The sequence below is a fragment of the Pieris napi genome, chromosome 7 (genome assembly GCF_905475465.1).
Source record: "Pieris napi chromosome 7, ilPieNapi1.2, whole genome shotgun sequence".
NCBI lineage: Eukaryota > Metazoa > Arthropoda > Insecta > Lepidoptera > Pieridae > Pieris > Pieris napi.
In genome coordinates this window covers 3284379-3312218 of record NC_062240.1, presented here as the reverse complement: position 1 = coordinate 3312218, position 27840 = coordinate 3284379, and the positions used below count along the sequence as shown (strand labels likewise).

General features: G+C 33.7%; 2 protein-coding genes across 2 annotated transcripts; both read left to right on the top strand.

Annotated features, from left to right (window-relative positions):
* Positions 1–3921: 3921 nt before the first annotated feature.
* Positions 3922–13512, top strand: LOC125051088 (peroxiredoxin 1). Its single transcript, XM_047651238.1, has 5 exons — positions 3922–4059; positions 8999–9139; positions 10066–10205; positions 12522–12690; positions 13315–13512. Exons 2-5 carry the CDS (start codon positions 9009–9011, stop codon positions 13460–13462), a joined length of 588 nt encoding a protein of 195 aa, XP_047507194.1. The 5' UTR covers positions 3922–4059; positions 8999–9008; the 3' UTR covers positions 13463–13512.
* A 3092-nt stretch (positions 13513–16604) lies between these two features.
* LOC125051243 lies at positions 16605–27840 on the top strand. Its single transcript, XM_047651456.1, has 7 exons — positions 16605–16723; positions 17323–17398; positions 18176–18274; positions 19705–19935; positions 20685–20842; positions 22312–22486; positions 27430–27840. Exons 2-7 carry the CDS (start codon positions 17326–17328, stop codon positions 27624–27626), a joined length of 933 nt encoding a protein of 310 aa, XP_047507412.1. The 5' UTR covers positions 16605–16723; positions 17323–17325; the 3' UTR covers positions 27627–27840.

Here is a 27840-nt window from a genome sequence, read left to right as displayed (position 1 = left end):
AGTGAAATAAAATAATAAAGTAACATTTGCTAATCAAATATCTTGAATAAGCAAATAAGATTTATACTACACCTCGATCTCCTAGACTACGTACGTATACGTGGCAGGATACTTTATTGGATCACACGTAGCTGTTATTTTGCGAACACTTACTGAAATTTACTTAAATATTAAACAGTATATGCTTGTGTTCTTGCAAATAGTTTGTAAATACTTACAGATATTGTTGTTCTTAGACCATCTTGTATTTAATTTTTTTTAAGAAGAAGAACTTATCTAGCCGGAATTTCAGCCGGTCGTGGTCGTGTGGTGGAATTGTGATATTCAGGGAGGATTCGTTGAGATGTTGAGTATATCCTAAGCGGTCAGAATAGCTTTATTAGCGCGACTGAGGATATGACGTCATCGGAGTGATTGTAGTCATAGATTCTAGATGCCGCTACAGGCCCTTGCGGCCTGGTCCTCCCATTTATATAGATATATCTACACAAAAGAGAAACGGACACTACAAACACAAACGTATGCGATATATTCAACCTTTTGTGATCTCTCAATCCTGATACGTACGCCAGATCCTTTTCTTAGATTTATTGGAAATGTTTATATTATAGTATATTTAATTACAATGATATATATATAATAGTAATCTGCAACATGAAAAATATATGTTTCTCTTTGATAGTAACTTCTTCTGGTGTTACGCTGATACTCTGTGAGAAAAAAAATCCAATAAATCTTAAAGCAAAAGATACCTTTAACCAAAAGAACTTATGCTTTAATATACAATATACATATTATTAATATACATCGTGTAGGGTGTCGCCCCGCTCGCATAAACAACAGATGACAAATGCCAGATGGACAGACGAGTGACAGAGTGACAAGGCCCTTTAGGAAAGAAAAGGGAGGTTGCCATCTTGCACTCTACTCCGATGAGCTTAAAGAAGTTGATGAGAAGATAGAGAGAGTTGGAGCCGGTTGGAGGAGACCTTTACTCTTTAAGAGGTCCTTATAAAAATAAAACTAGTTTTGTATAAAAGGAGGTTTGTGTGTATCATAATTCATAAATGAAGCTTAATTATTTTTATTAAATATCGCCTATGTTCAACCTTTGTAAAGCCGAGAGAAGACCCACTAGCTACCCTTAAAATGTAAATTAGGTTTCCATAAAGGAATTCAAAGTGAAATATTTCTCATTATTTCGCGAAGATTTAATTGAAATAAGCCTTAAATGTAACGCATTTCTCCTAATAACTATGTTAAATAATTGCTCTTATTTAGACATTTGTAATTATTATAGCAATCCGCCAGTCGCGAGGAAAATTGTACAGTTTCTGTTGCTGTAAACACTTTCTCTACCTTATTACAATCCAATAAGAACTATATTCTATTGTTTATGGATTTTACGTACAAAGGCTACGTAAGGAATGGCGAAGTGACATCATTCATTCATTGGTACATTTATTTTATTTCCATAAATTATAGGTCCTTAGGAACTGGAACATGTCGTGGAAGCCAAAAGTTCCGGGTTTAATTAAGTTCAAAACAATATTTTTTAAATATTATTTTAAACTGAATTAAAGCTAGTTACTGCAGTTGGTAAATGATCAAAAATATTTCTCCCATTAAGCGAGTGCAGCTCTGTAGCCTCCATAATATAGTAAACAGCCTCTACGATGGTCATAGGCTACTTGACAGTATAAAAAATGATATATTATTGAAAGTAATATGTATAGAACATGGCTTTAAAAAGCGTTATGGAGTAAAATGACTTGTAAATATTCATTAATTTATCAAAAATATGTTGATTTTTATATGTCAGTTACGTGACTAAACACGGCCACATATAAGTTAAATCGAAGATGGCGTGGCATGTTTGTAAATAATAAGTTTTCGTCGGTCTAATCCTAATACTGTCTTGGAGTTTAATTTCGCCAGAGACTATTTATGAATTATGATCGAAATATAATATGTGTGTATTTGTGTAATTTAAGAATGATTAACACCAAAACAAACTTGATGTTTGTTTACTTGTTGACAGATGACGTACCGTCATAGGAATCAATACGACGCCATCTTGCCTAGAGAAGCGTTTTGGCGGGTTTTTGAAACCAGTAATTTTTAATTTTAATTTCTACTAAAAAGTTCAAGTAACAATTTTTATAGGTTCCATGGACTAATAAATAATGAAAATGGTTTTTAAAATCTTGTCAGTAGCCTTGCAAGAATTATGTTTTATGAATTTTCTTTTATAAGAGTGGTATATGCCCAAAATGATTTGGATCTCCTAAACCCACGAAAACATTTGTGCATTTCAATTGAACAAACCTGGTAAGCCGTAAATGTAGTAGGTATATGAGCATATTATATAACGTTTGTTGTAATATTCAGTGCCTAGAGACAAACTAAGGCAAGTACAATTGCAGGTGAACTAAAGCCGAACACGGCGACATGATTGCGCGTAATTGCTCAATGTTGTTGACAAGGCACAACCCACTTACTATTCAATATTATTATGTATGTATGAGCGTCAATTAATGATATGTTGATAATTTTATCGTATTACTTTATTAGTTAACGACATTTACGATTCATAAGACATTACACGAACTAAGTTTATACAATAGATGGTTCATGGCACCCACTACATACACACTGTAAGTCTGTCACAGTTATTTTAACAATATTTTCTAAGCTAATTGTCAGTGTCAGTGTTAAGTCACTCCAGACTATCTCCATTATTATATTTAGAACATCAGGCAGATGATCTTCAGACTGAGAATATTAAAGGAACCACTAAAATAATGACATGACTCTATGTTTTTTTTCATAAATGAATATTATTATATATAATTAAAGACAAATCTTCATTGTATTACATGACCAGTAAAATTAGAGCAATTATAACTCTTCCGTACAATCACTATGATACAATATTATTAATTTGAGTATCCCATAGTAGGTATATATGTAGATTATGCCATCAAAAACATAACTTGTAAAAAACCAAGTCTCGCAACGCAGTTCTTCTATCATAAAATGTTATGTCATCCATATACATAATACCAAGTTGGTTAATTTATTCAGTCCCTCCATAAGGAACCTTTTGTCTTAATTTATTACGTAATTAGCTAACCTAATCACATCTTAAAGTGACCATATCAATATTACAAATATTTTATGTAAAAACATTGACTTGGCTATCGCATGGAAACACATGTATCTCGTAAGTATTAAATTTTATATCAAATTAGATTATATAGTGTGATTGCCATATATTTTAATATATAGATTGTCAGTGAGTGACAAAATTAAGAAATTTGACTAGTTATAATTCTTAATCTACTGGTTTATATTGAATGAAATTTGAAATATACCGTGATTATACAATCCCTGCTTGGTAACTGAACATTCAACTTAATTTGTTTTATTTTTCAATTAATTTTACCCACAACGAAGTTATAGCCTCAGGGGTCGAAAATGGCCTGAACTGCTTCGAAAAGAAAGTATGGCCACAGGCCGTGCCACGTGCCATTTGCTCGACGTGGCGGGCGCACTGCCGTGGCCAAGATACTAAATTTTTGATTAGACATTATAGCGGTATATTTGAAAGTGTTTATGTACAGTATGGAGCAAGTAAATATGAAGCAGCTAACATAAAAAAGTTATACATCGAATTAATAACCTCCGCCTTCAGATTTTCAAACTCTCAATTTCTGAATCACTTTATACAACCAATGTTACCACTTACTCACTTAGTTAAATATTTACTTTACTTCCAAGACATAGCCATAACGCATAAAGACATAGTTAAAATAAACAATTTCAATAATTAACGGTAATATTAATATTGTTTTATTATGTACTTACAAAATATTATTACGGTACTGGCAAGTTCTATGCGGCAAATTGTCAACTTAATCAGAACTGACGCTACTTCAATCTTCAGACAGCAGACTTCAAGTGTCATTTTTCAATTTTCTTTTTCATTACTCTAGGAAACGGTTGCCGGACAGCTGCGTCGCTGTAATTTTCAAGTTTAATTCTTCAAATTTAATTGTAAGTACACTTTTAATTAATGCCATTACTATAGTTTATTATGCTTCATTTGACAATAATTAAATCTAATGTATTTTCAATCGTAAATTCACCACTGCCATCGTCTCAGCCGTCTTTTGTTACGTTTCCAATTGATAGATTTATCTAGAAATATTTTATAACTCATCTCTGTACATACCTACCACCTTAAGTCGCATTTCAACTCAAAATTTCCACATCTTTCAAAACAAACAAATATCTAATAAGAATTGCAACGTGGTTTAGTACTTTTCAATAACTTCTCCGGTACCTACGTTACCTACGTATAGTATGAAATCATCTTGTCTTTTTTACCGGATGATTTGTAAAATTTATCTAATACTTTGGATCAAAGGTTAATATGATGCAAGAAGTAATAAGTAGAAAAAGAGAACGCAGTGAATCAGACGTTGGGAATGTGGCAAAAAAATTATTAACTTCAAGGTTAGTTATTTTAATGACGACATTTAGGGGGGCTGGCATGAGGATATATCTAAGGATAAATTTTGTACATTTTGCATTATAGTAAATTCTATAATCATTTTAAAATCTATTTCTCATACCATTTATATAAAAAGTTATTACAATCCCAACAAATACATATTCTAATAGTACTGATTACAGATATGATTAGACGTTCCGAGTGTAATTATATGGCATGATTATAACTTTATTGTTTTGCCTAATCTATTTGTTTTATATATTACCACAAAGCATGGTGCATGTAGACTTCATAAGCTCGTTTATTTAAATGGATTACTGGTTAATTTTATATCTATAACAATATATGAGAAGTATAAATAAAACAAATTTATGTAGTATGAAGTTCGGTTAATTATCTTTAAGATTTAGACAAATGCTGAATCATTACCACAATGTTTTGAGAAGCGTGCATATATACATATTTACTTAATATGTCTATGTATGATTTTAAAAATAATAAATCCAAACTTAACAAGGTTATCTAAATATTATCAAGTTCAAAATAACCTGACTGCAATCAAAGTTTTTGCTGGAAGTGATTTAATAGTAACATAACCAGCATTAATTCATAAATTGCCACTTATTTCACAATACTACAATTGTATTTCAATTATTTCATCCAGTTACAAATTGTATAATTTAGTGTTCTGGATACTTGTATATGCTAATTATTTACACAATTTACATAAATTATCACAGCTGATCAAATTGTCAAGTAACAATGGCCATGGATCATAAATGTTACTGTCGGGGCGATGAAGTCAATGCCCTCGACTTACAGAAGCCAGAGCATCTTTTACCCATGATGAGACCTTTCTCTATGAGGTTTTTCTTTTTCGTTTAGTAGTGTACCATATAAAATTAGTATTGTCGTAGAAACAGTAGTAATATAGTGAAATAAAAAGTTGTTTGACTAGTTACCTCTTATATTTGTATACAAATTAATTAAGTCCTAGCTGGCAGTATTTAATTGGATACAGTTGATTTGGATTATTATTAGTACTCTTTATATTATATAGTAGTCTATCCAATTGAACTAATATTGATTTATGTAATGTAAAGTGGTATTTTCAGTTAGTTTGAAACAAGGATTTAATGTAAAATTTATATGAATTGTATTTATTACCATGAAGGGAATAAAATTACTGTATTAGTTACAATGATACAATGTTATTTCCAAATGAAAAGAATGGTATCTTGGTTACTAACACAGTAGTAACTTTTATCCACATTTCATAACAAGACTTAATGCTTGGTTTTGATTACTTGTTTGGAAGGTAAATTAACTGTGGTGCTACAAACTCTTTAGGTCTGGGTCTCAGATTTCTGATTTCTGTTTCACGATCATTTTTTTAATCTATTTACATAAATAAAAGTGCAAAGTCTTGTATTTTGGTAATGTATTGTAGGTAATCTTTATTGGAATACGTCAACGATCTCGTAGATTAAGATTCTACTTATCAAGCTCTATGGATTGCATTATCATAACCTGTCTTTGATAGATTATCCACGCACTTTGTATTCACAATAATTTTTCTAATATATTTGTTTTGTGTACATACGACTCCTTTTAAGTTAATTTTTAATATTGGAAAATATTTATTTTGACGTCAACCATATAACGTAAATATTTTTTTCTTCAAATCAAACAAAATCTGTATAATTTTAATAGTTTTCCATAAACTAATTAACCGAACGAAACCACACTTGTTCAATTATAAGCGTGGTTAGTTTTAATGTTATTCAAATTGCTTTTTCCCTTGAGGGTAGGTTTGAACACGTAGCTTGTTGAGAATGTTTAGTTGGCTTAATTTTTGATCATAAATAATAACACTTGTAGATCTTTGTTAGTTATTACAACATTGACGAATGACTCGTTCGTACCAAGAATTGGCTCTAAGCATTTCATGTTTAAATAAATAAATTAACATTCAAATTCCCTAAGTGTGCAACAATTGTTAGCAAGATTACCATCGCTGGAAAAATTTAAACAATGTCTTGTATAATCATAAATATAGTAAATTGTTCCCAGGGTGAATAACCTCGAGAGAGCCGTTAGGAACATGCTCAATTGTGGACTTTTATCGGATTTTCTTTATAAAGGCGACGGAAAATTATTAGTTAGACTCTGGAGAGAGACCGCTTACTTGCCCCATGCCGTTTGGTTGATACGTACCGATTGTATTCTGAAAGGTCTTAGGTTCGTTATAAATGGCTTTAGTTGTAGTGTAGGTTGTGAAACTTAGTAATAGCGGTAAGCGCAAGTTCGTTATAGTGAGGTAAAGTTGTGAGTACAATTTTAATTAAATAGAATTCCCATATGACGTAACTAACCGAAAAACGTCAGGAAACTCGAATAGGTACCAATTTTCCTTGTTACGTTTAATGTTGAGTTTAATTAGAATGAAAGATTTTTCCTATAAATGTTAGACTCTATAATCTAATATATAAAATTCCCGTGTCGCGGTGTTTGTGGTTAAACTCCTCCGAAACGGCTCGACAGATTCTCATGAAATTTTGAGTGCATATTGGGTATGTCTGAGAATCGGACAGCCCCAAAATCCATTAAATGTTTTTTCTGTTTTTTTATGATACAGCATTAAAAAATACATACAACCCCTAACTTTCACCCCTCTACGATCAACCCCTATTTTTTTATTATAAATGATATACATGACAAACCACGTTTGCCCGGTCAGCTAGTCAACATATAATATTGCTTACAATGATGCTATTAGTCGTCACGCTATTCCACTAACACGCAAAATTTCTGGAAGAAGCCAGCTATGGTAATGTAATCCCTAATAGAGGTTTAGCCATCGATGTGTCGACCGGCGCTGGTATCGATTTGAATCAACTAATTGTAACATCGTTACTGTGACCGTCAAAGCAATTATTGGCACTGAAAAATGCCTCTACAAAAGAAGTAGTGAAACAATACAAATTAGTTCAAGTATTACGTAAGCACTATAGGGGGCTCTTCGATTTTCTTATTTGGTGATTACGTCAACAGTAATTATTTACTTTTTTCACATATTACCCACACATTGTCTATGCTTGAAAACGATATTCATTTTCAAGGATTCCTACATAAAATTAATACGCTTATGTACTATTATTTTTGAGAGCTTTACTTACTTTTGCTGACACGAGGGGGGGGGGAGGATAAATTAAATTAAATCTGCTTATTTATTTATTTATGTATTAGGGAAAATAAACACAGATACATCACTATACATAAAAAAACACGTAATATGTATTTGATCGGCCCCATAGACGAGATATAGGTATTTTACCAAAATGTACAAATTGTTGTAATAATTGTCTCGTGAATTTTTATACTGATAACAAAACATGTTATCAGTCGAGTAGTTTTAAATGTTTTCTTATCGTCACACAACAAGTGTTTACCTTCAATATATATTGATAAATAGTTCAAATTGGCACCAAGGAAACAAGATTTCAACTATTACGATTACTAAACTTATATTTATTTACTAGCCCGCGTGACTTAAAACGATTCGGAGTCGTGACTTCGCTAACTGTGATACTCATACATCAAAAATGTAACGTAGTTTCAAGGATCTTAACGTACAGATGACGAGGAACTTATTCGTTTTAAACTAGATTAAATAACATAAGTGACGCAGATGACGCCAGCATTAACTTCGGCTTTTGCACAACATATGCTAATCCAACCTGGTAGCATGCAACTTCAAAGCATGTTGGTATAAAAAATGTCATTGTAAATTTAGATATTTTTCCCGTATCTGTATATATATATATTGAAATCTTATAAAGTTTACCTTTTTATATCTTAAACTACGGTACGGTTGGTAACAATAGATATTTCCAATTTACTATTATGAATATTCTAGTGTATAGTTCATATAACCGGTTTACCAGGTAATAAGAGCGGTTAGGTTGTACGGTTTATAAACGGTAATATGTATAAATTCATATATCGTTACGACAAGTACGAAATTGTATTCGTCACATAATAAACAAATTCAACATTAACTTAGTAATTTATTTGATTACGTCAATATTTCATCATTGTTCTGTTTTTATACAGATATTTAAGGAAACGAGGATTGTATAAGCAATAAACAGAAACCTTGGAGGATTGGAGGAAAGATTTTGGATTTTTTTAGGAACTGGCCGTGGTCGAAATTCAATTTCGTCGTATTCATATTTGTATTAATTATAATATTATTCTAAACATTTTCTCATATAACTGTTTGATGTTTATGTAATCTTAACCTTTTTTTATATGTAATACATAATGTTAATATGTATATTATATTACCATAATAGGCACTTAGCAATGTAGACATAACAGAAATATATTTCAATTAAAAAATATATAAAAAAACCCGAAAGAAAAGGTTTTCAAAGCCGTGTTCTTTTTCCTAATATGCTCCTTAACCGATTCCAGTTTCAACAAAATGCCGCTTCAACTGACCAAACCAGCGCCCCAGTTTAAGGCCACGGCTGTGGTCAACGGAGAGTTCAAGGACGTGTCTCTCTCGGACTACAAAGGCAAATACGTCGTCCTGTTCTTCTATCCACTAGACTTGTAAGTATTATATAATCGTATTTGAAAAGAAATATAACGCGTATAAAATATTTTTTTTTTATTAGACAATTCACACCAATTGACCTAGTCCCATGCTAAGCTGGTGAAGCTTGTGTTATGGGTACTAGGCAACGGATATACATACATATTATAGATAGATAAACATATAAATACATATTTAAACACCCAAGACCCAAGCACAACACCTAATGCCCATCACATCGATGTTCGTCTCAGCCGGGGATCGTACCCGGGACCCATGGATTCGCAGTCAGCGGTACTAACCACTAGACCAATGAGCCTCAAATTTTATACGCGTTATATTAGATTTAAATTTAAATTGGTTCCAACATAGTATTCTGTACAGTGTACTAAACATATTAGAGATTTATGACCGAAGAATTTTAATAATTATCAAAACTAAGATTTTAATCTTCCAGTATAATTAATAATTTCACACCCTATTAACTTTGATATGAGAACATAAAACCCGTTTCGCGGGGAAAATTTATTATAGAATCTAAGTGAGCTGTGACGGAAATAAATCATATTCAATTGGTCATTTAAATTTATAATTACCTTGTAGTTCACCGATATTTTGGACACACATTATTTCTTAAATAATTTATAACATCAGTATGTATGTTAATTTCTATTCTATATGTTTATTTAACTTCTAACTTCGTTGACCGAAAATAGATATACGGATTTAACTGTTTTTTTTTTTCATTTAAATGTGTGTCATCAAATGCAACGGTTCCATGCTACTGTTGTGTATAACACTTGGAACGGAAATAATTCTTATTTAACATTTTTATAGTGAGACTTTTTTATCTTATTAAATAAGCCTTTATTGAAGTTCACTAAAAAACAGTTAAAAATCACCTTCAATAATAATTGCTAATAATAAAACCTAAATTTTTCAGCACATTTGTCTGCCCAACGGAGATCATCGCGTTCTCAGAGCGCGCTGATGACTTCCGCAAGATCGGTTGTGAGGTTATCGCTGCTTCCACTGATTCACACTTCACACATCTCGCCTGGATCAACACACCACGCAAACAGGGTCAGTACTTTCGATATATAGAAGACCAAGAATTATACTATTTTTTTAAATATGTTTAATACTACAACATTCGAAAGGTTTACTACTACTATGTATTGAATGCAATACATTCAATACATAGTAGTAGTAAACCTTTTATTTCAACAAAGGCTAATTGGCCAGGAAACTCTTAGTATTCAGCCTTTGGTCAAATTCACTATTTGTTGTAACTAAAAAAAATATTTTGTCTAGATTTTTCTGTTTTAATTAAGGCTGATTCTCAGGTACAAAGATAACAATAAAATTATATTTATAAGCCTCTTCGCAAGTGTATTTAATAAAGTATGTGTACAAGCTATTGACTGCCTGTAAAAAAAAGGTGCGTGTTCTTATGTAGGCGCGTAAGAAGTTATACTTCTTTGGCATTATCTTATCTTAATATATATAAATTACGTGTCACGTTGTTTGTCCGCTATGGACTCCTAAACTACTGAACTGATATCAATCAAATTTGCACACATTGTGCAGTTTGATCTAACTTAAAAGATAGGATAGCTTACTTTTATACCTGCAATATTATTTTATTGCAAATATTTGTTTACTATTTGATACAATTCTAACAGATGGCGCTGTGTTAAAAGTACCAACGTTTCCCATAGCTATCTACCTTTCACATAAGTTTCCCCACACCGTATCCCTTGAATAGTTTACTACTATGTAATATAAAAAAACCTTAGCCACAGCAACGCTTGGCCGGTCTGCTAGTTAAAAATAGTTTTTGATTGCATGCAAATAATTAATTACAATTAAATAATCAAAGACTGGAAAAGGAGTCATTATAGTCAATAAAGTTCAGTTTACATTTGAAAAATTAAATAAATAAATATTTATTATTATTCTCTTACATTAAGTGTAACATAAATTCTATTATTATTCGAATGTTGTTTTTAAATTATGTCCAATACCGTAGCATCTTCGGTGGGCAACTTCATTCTGTTAATTTTGTGTCACGGTGCGCGCGCATCGTAAAATTTCACTCTCATCAATTTTTCATAACGCGCCTAAAGAAGTATAACTTCAAAAAGGTTGAATGTTTTACTAGAACCATTGCCGTCGCTTTGACTCACCATTTTATTTCACATACATGAATGGTATGGTATAGAATGGCATATGAAGACTAACTGTCATCAATCTAAAAGGCTATTTGCAGGCAGCCCTAGACGTGCTTCTGTAGATGAAGGCGGCTTCCTTTGTCTGCGTTCATTAAAAAAATTTAGCTTTTGTTCGCGACGCGAACCACCCAACCCGCGACAACGTTCGGCCTCAGTAGGGGATTACAGTGAGTGGTCGTTGGGTCAATGGGGCAAAGCATTTGACAACTAATTAAAAATTAAATTAGGTCGAAATTATCAACGGTCATTTATTACTTTTGTTAAATATGTGAAACACATTCACAGTTGAATGGATGATTATTTATTTATTTATTGTATACATGATCCTAAATAGAAAGAAGTTGGCGTGGTGGAAACAAAAACTGGACACAGTTCAATAAATCCTAAATTAGGTTATTGCAATATTTACTCGAAACCAATATGTTCCTTTTATACTTAGTTTTATAAATTTCACAACAAAACTAACAGAAAATAATAGTTATCAAGGGCTTTTTGCTATTTTCATTAACTCAGTACATTTCATGTACTTTACATATAAAACAATATTTGTCAAATGCTTTTTAATGTGGGATATGTTATATGAAAAGCCTCGAGAATCAGGTCTTGTGTGGTTCGCGTCACGGGACTGTAAGTTTGTTATTTCTATTTGTTTGTTTGCTTTTTGTCGGAGAAAATATACTAATTCTTTTAATTCCAATAGCCATTATTATTACTAAGAAAACACATTTATTGTTATTGTAGAAATACAGTTTTTAATTGATCCTAGTAACATGTGATTACGTAATTTAGAAATTACTTGAGTAAATGTACATTAATTTTTTTTAAATTATGGTAATGGTTCTAAGGATATATATATTGGCTGAAGTTCTAGAGCCTTTAGTTTGGACTACAAAAAAAATATCCTTCGTTCGTAATTCGTTTTGTTATCGAATTTTTCTTTATTTAGAGGTTATTTTTGGTCTGTTTTATATAAATATATCGGTAATTATCAAAATATTGTGTAACGCTTAAGCCCTTTACTTCTGTGCTTGTGTGAGTTTTCTCCTTTTTCTCTTATATTGTCATGTGTCTGTGAGTGATTATATAATCATTCTCTTTTTATGGATGTCAATTGTGTCCATAAAGATTTAAAGATGAGATATTTAATTGAATCTTTATTAAACAGGGGGTTTGGGTCCAATGAACATTCCCATGATCAGCGACAAATCTCACCGCATCGCCCGGGACTACGGTATATTAGATGAAGAGAGTGGCATTCCCTTCCGTGGCCTCTTCATCATTGATGACAAGCAACTGCTTAGACAGATCACCGTCAATGACCTTCCTGTTGGCCGGTAAGAGAATTTTACTTAGTTTATTGTTAAATGTGAAAATTGTGCAAAGTTATCACCAGTTTTTGTACTTCCAACGATTAATATTATTTTGAATTGAATGGATACCTCCATTTTTTTAATACATTTTTTTATATTATTTTGACAGTCACTACAGTACAGAAGTTTTAGTAAATAAAGTCTTTAGTTGAAATCTCCACTTTAACATTAGAATAAATTTGATCTGCACATAGCTACTTGTTTTTAAAAATATAAAATATATAAGCAGCAAATATACTGTCGTGGTTTATATTGGCATACAGCTGAATATCTATACATTTATTACAATCGACTACAATTAAAGTCCTTTTGAGCAATCTATGTGAAACTTAGATTTAAAAACCCTCTAAAATCTAAATCTTATTATCTATTCAGGAATTTTGGTTGTATCAAGGCACAATTTTTATCACAATTATACAATTATAGATTGTCTATAATTGTAATACATATTTTACTTTTCTGTTCCAATTTTTATTTTAAATTTTAGTGTATGAAATATTTCTGTATGTACTTCGTGACTTCTTTGAATAATTATCAATAAAAGAGCAAAAATGTCAACTCCTTTCTCATATTATACTCCTCCCACAGCTCAGTAGATGAGACTCTGAGGCTGGTGCAAGCATTCCAGTTCACAGACAAGTATGGTGAGGTCTGCCCTGCAAACTGGCACCCTGGCTCCAAGACTATCAAACCCGACACTAAGGCTGCGCAGGAGTACTTCGGAGACGCCAACTAAATATTAAAACTACAGTTAGATTGTTACAATAAATAAAGATTTTAAAATTATTTGTCGTTTTCGTCGACAGTTCATGATTATTAAGTCACCACCTGCACCAATTCCAACATTTTTGTCTGTAATTTTAATGTAGTTCTCTCAATATAATAAAAAAACTACGTCGAAGTTTGGATCCCTATTTATGACCGCCTTCCACAGCGAGCGGAACGGACCCATTACAGACTCCGCTATACTCGTAACGATGATTTTCATTCATTTCCATGGGAAACTCGGTCAACTCGCTAACCTCATATGTGACTCTTTAAACTCGCTCTCTCCGCTTCGGTGGAAGCACATGTATGAAAATCATCGTTACGAAGGCGGGCATTAGAGTACTGGACTACAAAGCTGGTTATGACATGTGATGTTCCTACCAAGACCACTAGAAAGATGTTTTATAATATTATAAGATCTTTTCCATCTTCTGTTAAAATATATTGTTATAGCCATGGGAACTATGGGTCAGTTAAAGAACGTCAAAATTATGTTTACGTTTTCAGTCTAACATTACTCAAATATTTCCGTAATTTTGTCAGTTAAGCACTATGCCATCTAGCTCCACTAGACATTACTCTGAAACATGAATAATGTCAAGTTACTATTCTAGATGGCAGTCAAATAACTAATTACAGTGATTAACTCATACAATTTAAACGTATTACTCGTGCACTTCGTAAAAAAACTTTGGATAACGGTGTACAGCATACAGTGACAATAAACTCGAATAAAGTATGCCTTAAATATTTACCTATTAAATAATTGCCTGTTTATATCTAAATATTACGTCTAATTTCAATATATTGCGCACAATGCCATCTTGTTAGCTTTTTATAGAACACGCAAAAGTACAGTTCAAAGTTATGTTCGAATGTTGGTTATATGCCTTATCATCTTAGATGGCAGTATAGCAAATAACGATTTGTGTTTGAAAAAAAAATGTGGCAAGCCCAGTGGTGTGATTGACGCTTGGCGCTATTCTTTATTTTGTGGTTATATAGTATGTGTTGGATTTATAGGCAGTCATTTTATATTACTTTATATAAGTGCTTACCATAATAACTTTCCCAATAAAATCCAAAAGTGTAGGTAATTAATAATCGTAGGGAAGAACGCTTAATCTCCATACAAGATGCGCTATCTATAGAGTATAGCGCATATTCATTATTCTGTGACCGAATGTTTAGTTATGTTTGTCTGTGGCGCTCACTACACGGATGCAACAAGGTTTTAGCGCTATTCTTGATTCATATTTAATTTAATGATTTTCTGTAAATTTTTCGAATATGTCATGTAGGTACTTTGGATTTCAACGTTTAAATTATGGGAATAAGTGCTATCAATATAAATAGAAAAATCAAACATGTACACAACTATGTATTAAAACATTTGTAGTTTGTACGATTGTCATGTTTTGGTAACATAAACATTGAGCAAACCCACCAATTTTTTATACTCATATAATATGTACATACTTACATAATTATAATGCGTTTGAAGAAATTTATAAACAATCGGCACGAGATCAGTTGTAATTATTTACATTAGGTGTCAGATTAGCGTTAAATAAACCTATGACTAGACGCGGCAAATAAAATTTGAGACAAAGCAACGCAATATATACTCTGATTATTACTTAGCAAGTACTGATGAGTTTTTTTCATTTCAAACAGGTGAATTTTTCAAGTCCAATCACGTTAACGAACCTACGTTATATACTTCATGTATATAACCTTATGTACAATACAAATTAGAGAAATTGTTAAACTTACCGGTGGGGTTTTGAAGAAGATTTTCATTTAAGAAGACATTACAATGATTTGGTATTATCTATTCTTAATTCTTAGTTGCAACTTTGATAGGTAAGTTATTGTCATAAGTTACCGAAATCTAAAAAAATCGTTGTATTTAAATGATAATAATAATATACCGTATACATAAATTACACAAAAAGTTCTATAATCTTAAACATAATATCCTGATGGTATATCGCCTTTTTGTCGAAAAATAGAACAGCAAAACTCGTGTATTACACCTTGATCTCCTAGGGATATTTAATATGCTTTACGACATAATCTACTACCTAACTTACTACCAAATATATAAAATAGGTAAATCTGTTTTGGAAGAGTACGACCACAGACATCAAGACACGAGATTTTCTGGATGGCCTTGTACCACTGGACATTAATTAAAAAAAATACCTTAATATAGCTTATGTTTTCAATGACAATGCAGTATTCTAATTGTGACAAAAAAATTTAATCGCTCAAGTAGTTTTCGCTAAGATATTTTAAATCTTTTCACTTAATAAGCATAGATACATAAAACTTAATTTGTCTATGACAATACTATAATAATTCTAATTCTTAAGAATAACTCAATTATGTATATTTTAGGAAAACCATTGATAATATATAAGAATATTTACGCTAACAATTTACCTACTGTATGTCTACATAATAAGCATTTGAGTTGCATTAATAAACACAATGCACGAAAAATTCTCGTAGATACCAAACAAAATTACAAATTTGTGTGTTTTTCTTCTTATTATGTATGTTTGTTATGGCAAAATTAAATACAATTAAATCCTTTTCAATGTGGGTAATGAGCAACAGTAAATTAGATTTTGTAAATTATTGAGGGTAGTTAGAAAAATAGTCATGGTGACTTTATCAAGGTCAAATGCTGTACTAATAACTAAATTTTTGGTTAGCCATTAGGGCAGTTGTATACAATATTTGATCTCAAAGAAAATTATATAAATCATATAATGTCGAAGGACTAAACAATATATATATTTATATAAATAATTAATATAAATATTATATACAATATATTATATTTAGATATTTATAAAAACCATTTGTGAATAACGAATTATTAAGATGTAAAAATAAATAAAGCAATTACGTTAATATGTCGTGTATTTTTCTGCTTTTTAATAAACGCCTGTTATAGTATATAAAACAATACTTTATTAGCGTTTAACTTTTCTAACGTAACTACCTGATTTGCAGAATGTTCTGGTATTTTAGGACGTGTGCATCTTGCCTTACGGGTTGTTTACTCGGTGAGCTCCATATAAATATGTGGCGTATATTTAAAAGTAATTAGTAATTACTCTTCAGTCTTCAAAAGGAGTTCAAAGGACGCGGACGCCAAGAACGAAATTAGAATAACTAAATAAATTATAATATACATTGTTGATTGAAAGATTTAGTGAGTATTTTTGTCTAATTTTTATCTTTTAGTATTAATATATTTTTATTAATATTAATTAGAGGTTAGGTTTAGAGATTTTAAAGTTCATTTTATATTTTAGAACAGTGTAGTTTATGATTCTTACATTGGAGCTAGAATCTATTTTATTCTTTTAGTTTGCTTCTACTTCAGTTTAATAAGCTATTTTATGTGATTAGTTACGAAAGTTTATCTTTTTTAAAGTAATAACAATATACGTTTAGATCTATTAATTTATCAATTAAATTATTTCAATAATTTATATTGATTTATATTACCTTTCCTTTTAAAATTTTATACATTTATTGTTTTTAATGTTTGTATTATTCGCTTATTCACCATTCACCTAGAAATTAGTATTTACCATTTATTCATATTTCGTTTTGTATTTATTTAAAGATACATATGTATATTTTATTAATATTTAAAATTGTATTTGGTTCGTCTGGCGTCTTGTTGCATCTAGCACGTGGAAGTAAATGAAATTGTTTATAACCTTAAAGTTCTTTATACATTTTTATATTTATTTTATGATGATACTTTACGTGTGTAAGGGAAATAATATTTAATTGTTTTAGGGGATGGTTTGGAACTCGAACATGAACTCCATAATTAATGAGACTCCTATTCGTCCATCTTCGAGATTTTTACCAGGTAATGTTTCTCTTCTACTTTTAATTATTCTTTATGAAGAATCCGGTCACGCTAGATTCGATGTCTAGGGAATATATTTTTATCGCTTTGCAAAAACAAATACAGATTTCGTTTAGGCGGTACAATCAACTTGTTTAGTATAACATAATAGTCATATTTTAAGTTTTAAGTGTAGTGTAGATTGTTTAAATCCTAACACTATCCCGTTAAAAAAATATTTTGTTAATCTTTGCCGCGCACCATCGCTCTGTGGAATCAGCTGCCCGTCGAGATGCTTTTGAACCAATATGACTTAGTCCTTCTAGAAAAGAGTGTAGCAATTATTAAAATCTCGGGAATGGACTCGCGAGCCCTGGCATTGAGAGTATCTATTTCAATGGGCTCACTTAACATCAGAGGCCTGCCCGTTTACCCCAGCTTTTCTATAAAAAAACTATTATTAATTATTAAAATGTTTAAGAGTGGAAAAGACTTAGGTTATTTTTAAAGCCTTCTTGCTAAGGGGTTTAGTACGCCTGAAGTATCGGGTTCGATCTAGTAATTAACAATTTTTTATTTTTATTAAATGCTTCTGGTGCATTGGGAGGACTCGACAGAATGTCGGAAATGTTTGCCAAATTCCGACATTTGAGAATTTAGATATTTTTTACTTTTAATTTTCAATCTAAAAAAGCTACGTTATACATATTAAAAGCAAACTAAACACTTTGTAGTGAATTTAAATTATTTAATACAAAGTTTGCCATTAAATTTTATTGTTCAGTATTAATATTACAGGGCCAAAAATGCCTACCTATAATGACGTCATGGAAGAGTTCCGTAGCAATGGGGTCGACTTACCATATGAACCTGAAAACGACTCACTTTTTAAAATAGGTAAGTAAATGTGTTAGGTTAGGTTACTCTTAAGAGGTCTTCAGTTCGAACCTCGGTTATTATAAATAATTGTTATCCACTACTGGGCTATTATTCTGAAGCGCCAAATAGCAATCCCGATCCCGGGGTTGGATTTAGAAATACGTCGCCGGAATTTGTTGATACTGATTATGTAGATTTCTCGGGAACCTTGATTGGAGGGGTCTCCAAGTAATTTTGGCTGCCGGAGTTGCGTCTAAGTATGAAAAAAATTAAATATAATTTTGTGTATTGTATTGAAATTCGTGTAACGAAACGTACATTTTACACTTTTCTCTTAATTATTATAATATTTCAAGCAGCGTGTATTTAAAAACATGTGAAACGAAACGCAAACCGCTATTATGAAATGATTGTAGATTTTGACAGAAATTACACTGACAGATTCAATCCGTTACTTTGAAGTTTACGTGAATTTGCTTCTGCGTTTATTGCGTGGAAGTGGTTGATAACCCTGCCCATGCTACTCCCCCCTCCCCTCCCTCCCACTCGCAAACCTCTATACGACGTATTTCTAAATCATTAATTACACCAATCCCATTTTTGTATGCAACATCGATGTTTCGCTTATGTTGCAGCCTTGCATGCTCGGTTTTTTTATTTGGAATCAAAGTAGGGATCGCTTTTGGAAGTCTGTAAATTACCTACATAACGTAGTGGGTATCCAACGCGAAAGGGGGTAAATCCTCACTCTTGGCGGATACTGTAAAACTGTTTTTATTCCGTCGAAATGTTAGATCGAACGCTGATTCTCTTATCTCTATAATTTCTGTGCTTCTATTTCGCCAGCAAGGGGCAATTTGCTTAAGAAATTATTAATGTTATATCATACTTAAACTAACACATATCGACATCATCGCATTAGATGCTATTAGAATAGAATAATAATAACAAACTAACGTTTACTATCAGCAGTAGGCGAGGCGAAAATGGAGCATACGTTTACATAAAAGCAGAACAAATCGCAAACACATAGTACATCAATGTATAGTACGGTTGTAATTATTATTTCAATGTATTAGTCTGACATTTACTTAAATACTTAAATAAATAAATAAAAATGACTTTATTTGACGCAAAAACATTACATTTTGTACTTACATTCTAAAGATTGTAAGTACATACAATAGGCAACGAATCGTTGAGATAGAATATTCATTTTGATTAACCTTATACATAATATACTTCTATGAGCATTAAAACTAGGCCTAGCCTGTATCTTAAACGCTAGTTCCTTGATCCTTCCAATGTCATTGACAAATTGGTTAAGTTGTTTGTCATTAGATGTTTATTATTTTTTTTACTTTATATGGATGGTTCGCTACAGGCAATTAGCGTGATGCATCTATAGAAGATTAAATAGGGGCCCCTTACAGCTTAGATTTTTTCAGGCTTAACAGGCTTTGGTCCAGCTAGAGAGTACCTCACCCAAAGATCGTGCCCAGAAGCTAAAAATATATACCCGACTGCAGCCAACTACGGGAATATTTCTCCCCTATCTTTTGATTCGGGGATTGGACAACCAAATTCGCCCATTCGTCAGTCGGAGGTTTCTTTTCCAAATCAAACCTCATTTGGGATAAATATGGCCACACGTGCACAGGAAGCTTCATACGGCCAAGGTATGTAAATGGAAGGTTTCTTTAATAGATTTGCTATTTCAACTCTAAATTTAGATCAGATCTGTTACCAGTTTGTACACGTACTTTTACAACAATATATTATTTTAGGTATTTTTTTCGCAAATAGACTCCTAGCATTGAGCATTTAGGAGAAATAGTGAAAAAATATAAAATACAAGAAATAAGAGAATAATTTTCGACTTGATAGAAAATTTAATTTATGCTTATATTATATAAGTAATATAATTTATTTCTAAGAAAAAAATATAACAAAAAATTTAAATGAGCCAACCTTTTAAATAAATATAAATTTCGTGAACCCAACGTATTGTACCATTTGTCCATCCATTCAGAAGAAAGGGATTTGCCCAAAACTCCCTGTGAGTTATACAAATTGAGCATTCTGATTAACGATTTGTTTTTATAATTCATGAATTGATGTATTTTTTTCTCTTCGTGTTTGTTTTGTTTGTCTTTAAGTGCGGGTCTCATTAAATCTTGTATTTTTCTTTAAGTACCAATATAAGAGAGTGCCGAGCGTTGGCAAGCTTTTGTAAATAAATTAACAATTACTTTAATCCTTATGTTAAATAGTTAAATGAATTTAAAAAAAAATAGGTGAGATAACAATTTAAGAAGAATAATGATTTTTGTCTTTGTGTACGTATTTGTTTGACTATAGTAACTGAAGTGATACTGCATTATCGCGTGTTTACAATTTTATTGCAATAACCTTTTTGACGTTTCAGATTCACTATTACCCGATGAAACAGCTGTTGGTGTTCTGCAGAACTACCTGAATGAGGAGCAGATTCAGCTGCTTAACACGATACCCTCGAAGGCTCTCTACTTCTTCATAAACTACTATAGGAAGATTGCCCCGAAGAATAAAATTGTGAAGGATAAGGTAAGAACAATATTGAACACAAGTAAATTTTATACTTATACTAGCTGACCGGCCAAGCGTTGCTGTGGCTAAAGGCCGATTTACATTATCATTAGTGTTTAGGAGAGTGCTTTAGGATAGTACTTTAGTTGAAACATGTAAACGCTACTTACTTTAGTAAACGCTACGCTATAGAACTTGCCCTTCAAGTTGTACTAAAGCACTCTCCTAAACACTAAGATAATGTAAATCGGCCTTAAGGTTTTAGTTATATTACGTAGTAGTAACATATTCAAGGGAAACGGTAGGAGAACACCAGTCATGGGGACCACCATGCTTTATTGGTGGTTATACCATTGAATTGTAGCTTATTTGAAACGTTGGTACTTTCAACACAGCGCCATCTGTTAGAATTGTGACTATCAAATAATAAAAAAATATTTTGCTATAAAATAATATTGCGGGTATAAATTAAGATGTCAGCTATCCTATCTTTTAAGTTAGATCAAACTGCACACGGTGTGCAAATTTAATTGATATCGGTTCGGTAGTTTAGGAGTCCATAGCTGATAAACAACGTTAAGATTAATAACAGAGTCGATTTCTCCATGGTTACACGGACACGGACTGATCAAATTCCGTGTTTTCGTATTCATGCAAGTCCGTGGTCCATTATGAATGCACAAACCTTCTAAAATAATTGCGTCGTCATCCATAGACCATCGGTCTCCACTCCACTGATTAAAGAGATTTTGCGTACATGGAAGTCATGATTACCCTTACCTTCCATTCCTGGTTTTTTTAAAGTAACATAAATGAACGACCTTTTTCATGGTATGAATTTAAGGTATGGTCATAAAATTCAGATTCAAAAATCATTTATTCATATTGGTACACTTATGAACGTCATAATAATTAATATAAATGCTTCAAATTTTTCATTTACTGCCAGTTCTCAAATCAAGGGCGTAGAACGAATGACTGGCAATAAACTCTCCGCCACTCTTTTTAATCGTCAACTTTTTTGTTTTACACAATGTTTGTAAGGAGCTGCAACCATTACACCATGTTCCACATAACATCTTAAGTAATTTATAATAATAAAATAAATTAAAAACAAAGAGTTGTCCTCTATCAGCAGGAAGCATGGTGAAATAGGTGCTCCTATCCGCACTTACATTCTCGTGGGAACAACACGCAAATACATATTCGAAATATCTGTCTAAATCTAATACATAGTAAATACCTCCGAGAGTTATTTACTATGGGCATCTGGTTAATATCTCAATTGAAATGCAATTTATAATTCGTCATTTATTTTCCGTCTTGAGTTAAGCCGACTTATCAATCCTCTTGCAAATACAGCGAAATTCGACGGACAATTTGTAAGGTTTAAAATGCCTGAGCGGGCTTAAACGATTTTAGCTTCACAAATACTGAACACGGTTTGTTTTATATGAGTAAATCGAAAGGTACTTAATAAATTTCAGACATGTCGCTTTTGCAAGAACAATGGCGAGTGTGAGGCAGTGTACCGAAGTCACAGACTACGTACGGAAGGAAAGCTCTCGTGTCCCGTACTGCGACATCTAGTGTGCGAGCGCTGTGGCGCAACTGGCGACGACGCGCACACCATCAAGTACTGCAAAGCTACTACTCCTGAGGGTCTGTACTTAGTTACAAATAACAAATATATACGAATAACCAATATCTTGTCTTAAGGAATAGGTGTTAAAATATTTGGAATATTTATTTTAACATCTAATATCTATAAGAAAACAGATGATTATAAAAATAAATTGGATACGGCCTAACAAATTTTTATCAAAAATCGACTGTAGCCGACCAGCCAGTAACCATTTTGACTTCTTTAATTCAATTATAATTAAGTTATATGTTATATAAGCGTACGATGTCGATCTGACCACCGCCGCTATTCTTGAAATGAAACTCGGAGTGGAGTTATAAATGTTATGTTTATTGGCCGAACGTTAGTGATGGTGATACAATTATAATACAGCGAAGTAAGCTTACGACTGACGTCCGTCCGGCACGGCTGCTTAAATCTATCTGGTCGTTATACAAATAATAGCCTTAAACTAAACCTAAAACTACCACGCTGGTCAAAGGGACCGACCGGCTTTTCCGCTACCTGCGTCCCGCCGACCGTTTCCTAGAAGAACATCTGGCTGGCAGCTTCGTTCGTCGGCTTTCTTAACTGTATTGTTCGTTGTCCGTAACAGTCTCCCCTCAGCGAAACCTTCCTATGACGTGAAGCTTTCCGTAGGTAGGACAACGAAAATTCATCTGCTAATGCTTGCGCCGTCTTTGACGTTCTTTTGGTAACGTGCTTCAACGCAACTATCTCAATATTATGTACATCTCTAGTACTTAGGCACGTAAAAATCGCGCCCCATGGCTTTTCATTACGGCCTCCTTTTCTAAGCGTATGACACCCATCTAAAAGAATGTGACTCCTTGTCACCTCTGTTATCGATATTCTTAATCGCACACGTACACGCAGTAACCGATTGCTTACGCTTAATCGGCCACTATGATCTTTAAGCTTGCGTAAAAATAGTTGTACGTAAGCTGTGGCTCTAGTCAGCCGTTCATACTGCGAGAATCTCTCTATATCTGGTAAATCGTTTCTGTTGGCTCTCCTTTCGATGACAGTCAAAGTCAGCACTTGTGACTCACAGCTTTCTTTTGGCCATGTTTCTTCAGGCCCGTAAAGGAACGCTAGGCCCACAAACCACCGGTCATTGTTGGTTTTATGCTCCAACGTTATTCTTGTAGCATCATCCGCTACATTTTCCTTGGTTGAAACCCAACGCCATTGCCTTGCATCCGTCGTTACGGTTATTTCAGTTAGTCTATGTGCTACGAATGGTGGATGTCTCGCTTTATCATTTCTTATCCATTGTAATACCGTCGTTGAATCCGTCCATAGCACGATCTTGTTTGGTTCAATGCTGTTGCCTTCTCTAATGGCCACAGCTAATCTCGCTCCGATAAGGGCTGCCTGTAGCTCAAGCCGCTGTTTACTCTGTGACTTAATAGGTGCCACTGGTGCTTTCGCTGTGATGAACCTGTCGTCAATTACATTGGTTTCAATTCGCCAATATGCCACGCTCGCATGTGCTTGTTCAGATGCGTCACAGAACACATGCAATTGTATCTGTCCTCCCCTCGTGTAAATATACCATCTAGGTACCACTGAAGACAGTATTTGTACATTTTCTAAGTGAGACACCGACTTTTTAAACTCATACGACTGATCCATTTTCCGTTCAATGCTTTTAAGCCGATTAAAGGCCATATTATAGCTTTCAGGGAATTTCGTGTTATCAGTCTTCCACGGCAACCCCAGGTAGTAACGCCTTTCCCGTTTCTCTATTGTTGTATTGAACAATTGAACTGCACGTGCGTCGGCACTTGTTAACCTTTTTTTATTATTTATACCCAAGGCATCAATTGCAAAACCTTGTTTTAATATCGCCTCTAGACGCTCATCTATTGTTTCTTTGTAAACGTCGATTTCTGCCGCCTTTTTTATGCAGTGCAAAACACGTTCGTTGTCTTCCATTAAACTTCGTATAGGTGCTGTACTATGTAAAATCCAGCCTAATCGGGTTAAAGATGCAGCCGGTTCATTTTTCTTCCCACTGTATACTTTTCTGGAAACGATGAGATGCCAATTGTCTGCTCCAATTAATAATTGTGGTTTAGCTTCGCCAATCATTTGTTGGAGTGGTAACTTAACCAAATGTTTGTAGCGCAAATTATCCACGCTAATTCTTTGGCTACCAATATCGAAATCACGCATAGTTCGCGCTTTCAAAGTGTAATTAGCCCCTCCGTCGTAGCGACTGACGTAAATTTTGACGTGTTGGCTCTCAAAATCTTTCGTTTGAGAACTAACTCCTTGGATTTTCAGCAGCTTCTTTGACCCGCTCACACCTAATTCGAGGGCTAATTTTTCCTCGATGATTGTAATAGTCGACCCTTCGCTTATAGGGCATGAGTTTTTACAACCTTTCCAAGTAAGACGGCTTGACATTCATCCTTTGCCGTCACAGAGGTCGACATAACAACTTCAACCTCTGAGTTGGATGTTGATGGTTTCACCAACAATGGTTGTTGTTGTGGCTTGTGTACTACCCAATGCAACAACCTATGGTGCGCTTTTTCACACCCATCAATACCACATCGCTTTATTTCTTTCAGCGCTTTATCAATTATAATCTGCGGTTGCCCATAGCACTGATCTAGTGCGTTGATAATAAGCTCGGGATCGCAAGCAGTACTCAATAATACGGCGACTGTTTCTTTAGCGGATCCCGTAAGACATGTGCGTAATCTTGCCATGTTTTCCGCTTTAGAGTATTTGTAGAGCTTCGTGGAGTCTTCATAAGCAACTTTAAAGTAAAGCCAGTCGCAGACATTCCCGTTAAACTTCGGCAGATCTGGTCATGTCGTACAGGGGGTCTGTTTGTAGCAATTTTTTCAAAGGCTCCGATGAGCCGTTCCATCCCTTGATCATGGGATCGCGTTCTCGGCACGGAGGCCACTTCGATAGGTGATATGGGCCGTTCTTTTTCCCACGACTCATTGTGTTTCAATGGCTCCTCGCGTTCTGGGAGCGCTTTGTCTTCTTCCCTATCACCTTGAGATAGATTATTCACGCCGCTATGACTTCTTAGCCATCTTTCTACCATAGCAGCGGAGTTGTTTCCGTTCCGCTGTTCTGGCAAGCATTCGACGATACTCTCTTCGTCGTCTGCTCTGGGTAAGTCAACAGCGATTTGCTTCTTTAACAATTTCATTTCAAGCTCCATCTCTTGTTCCATCTCCTGATATTTTAATTCGAACTTTTTTCTTAAATGTTCTTTTTCTAATGCGACCAAGCGTTTTTGGACTTCGTATTCAGCTTGCCTTACACGGGATGCTTTCGACCTCATCGTATTTCTAGAGGTCTGTGATGCTGAACCCACAGGTAACAACGTTGAATCAACGGCTTCTTTCCTCCGTATTGATTGAACTGACTCCCTGTCGTGTGTAATATCGGCTAGTCCATGTTCTAGGACTTTCGATGATGATTCTAACGGCACGCGTTCTGTCCGTAGTTCTTCATCGATTTCATCTGCCCTCCTAGCTTGTCGGCTTCTTGTGTTCATTTTGAAGTCGATTGTATTCTTCGCTTCAATGAACTGGTGGATAATGCTTTCCGTCGGCGACCCACAGCAGCAATGCGTCGATGCGGCGAGTCACTTTGTACAGGCGATGAAGTCAACCCTCTGCACGTACTCCTGGGATCGCAGGTAGTACTGCCGATGAAAATCTTCCTGGGATCGCAGGTAAAATCTTCCTTCTTCTCGGCGTCAATGCGTAGAGTATTTCTTCTGGTTATCCGGCTCGAAGGACCAAACTATAAGCGTACGATGTCGATCTGACCACCGCCGCTATTCTTGAAATGAAACTCGGAGTGGAGTTATAAATGTTATGTTTATTGGCCGAACGTTAGTGATGGTGATACAATTATAATACAGCGAAGTAAGCTTACGACTGACGTCCGTCCGGCACGGCTGCTTAAATCTATCTGGTCGTTATACAAATAATAGCCTTAAACTAAACCTAAAACTACCACGCTGGTCAAAGGGACCGACCGGCTTTTCCGCTACCTGCGTCCCGCCGACCGTTTCCTAGAAGAACATCTGGCTGGCAGCTTCGTTCGTCGGCTTTCTTAACTGTATTGTTCGTTGTCCGTAACATGTTATGATATAACTATGAATAAACTTGTGTGTAGCCTCACACTATATTACTCTATTGAATTATTTTACATATCTAGATGTTTCAATCGCATTTCAGTAATTAAGGCGGTTTTGCCTAGTAGGTAAAATTTTTAATTTGCGTCATTTGTATGACGTATAAATTATATAATAATAAGAATATTCCTCTAGCACTAGTAGTTTGCTCAAGAGGCTCACTTTTCCCTTCCCTTTTTCATTATCCGTTGAGTGAACTGCCTATAGTTAGTTAGTTAATTTCTTGTATTTTTTTAATTATGTAATTTTGTTTTCCCTAATCAATTTCTGATGTTAGTTTTTCTTTCGTCTGTAAATTTTATTCACTTATTGTGCACTCTTGTCTATTTAGGGTCGCCTGTTAGGGCAGGAGTGTTTTTATAAATAAATAAAATAAATATATTTTAGTTTTATATCGTAAAATAAATAATTTGGAATTAAGGCGAGTATAGAAGGTGGGTCAAGACAAGAGGTGCTGTAATAACAGAAATATGAACTGAACTAACTATTAATAAAGAACTTCTAATAAATGTCACTCCTTGTCTACAGCTTAACCTGTGCAACCATAGATTATATTCCATTAAATGATATAAGGTATTAAATAAAATATTATTAGTAAACACAAAAGATTAGAACGTGTAGGTACTTTAGACTTTTAAAATCTACCGAGGTTAGGTCAGTAACAAGTCCGTTCCGCACGGAGTCTCGAAATAAAAAGTGAGTCAACGCCGGTGTTGCCACGCTTTATATAGGTTTCTGCTACAAGATGGCGTTAGTCCGCTAACAATATTATATTTTCAGAACGCAAACACTACGAGTTGCTAATGCACAACAGGCGCTTGACCTCAGTTACTCGCCCTTACGCACGGCCCTTATCTAGGGAATTAGACAGCGCCTTTATGGAGGAGGTTGCAACTCGTTTCCCACTTGAGGGCTCTTATCGCAATGAGCTGCCCCCGCAGTGGTTGGAATTGGAAAGGAAACTATCTATGCAGTAATTAAAACCGCGCAACTCTAAATTCGAATCAAAACTGTCAAAATCATGTTCTTTGATAGGTATTTAAATCTTACCGTAAGACCTTTTTTGTTATCGTAGTTCGCGTAGTCTCTAATAGATGGCGCTCTGAACAATTATGTTCGAAAGTGATTATTAATGTTTGACTTGAATTATTTGCAAATTGACGAATCTGAAATATAGTTATAGCTATCAAA

What these genes read in the sequence shown, in the direction of transcription:
- LOC125051088 (XM_047651238.1), top strand. Translation starts at nt 9,009, where the DNA reads ATGCCGCTTCAACTGACCAAACCAGCGCCCCAGTTTAAGGCCACGGCT. An exon ending in TTCTTCTATCCACTAGACTT is followed by an intron (nt 9,140 to 10,065) that starts GTAAGTATTATA and finishes TAAATTTTTCAG; the next exon opens with CACATTTGTCTGCCCAACGG. An exon ending in AATGACCTTCCTGTTGGCCG is followed by an intron (nt 12,691 to 13,314) that starts GTAAGAGAATTT and finishes CTCCTCCCACAG; the next exon opens with CTCAGTAGATGAGACTCTGA.
- LOC125051243 (XM_047651456.1), top strand. Translation starts at nt 17,326, where the DNA reads ATGGTTTGGAACTCGAACATGAACTCCATAATTAATGAGACTCCTATT. An exon ending in ATCTTCGAGATTTTTACCAG is followed by an intron (nt 17,399 to 18,175) that starts GTAATGTTTCTC and finishes TTAATATTACAG; the next exon opens with GGCCAAAAATGCCTACCTAT. An exon ending in ATAAAATTGTGAAGGATAAG is followed by an intron (nt 20,843 to 22,311) that starts GTAAGAACAATA and finishes AATAAATTTCAG; the next exon opens with ACATGTCGCTTTTGCAAGAA.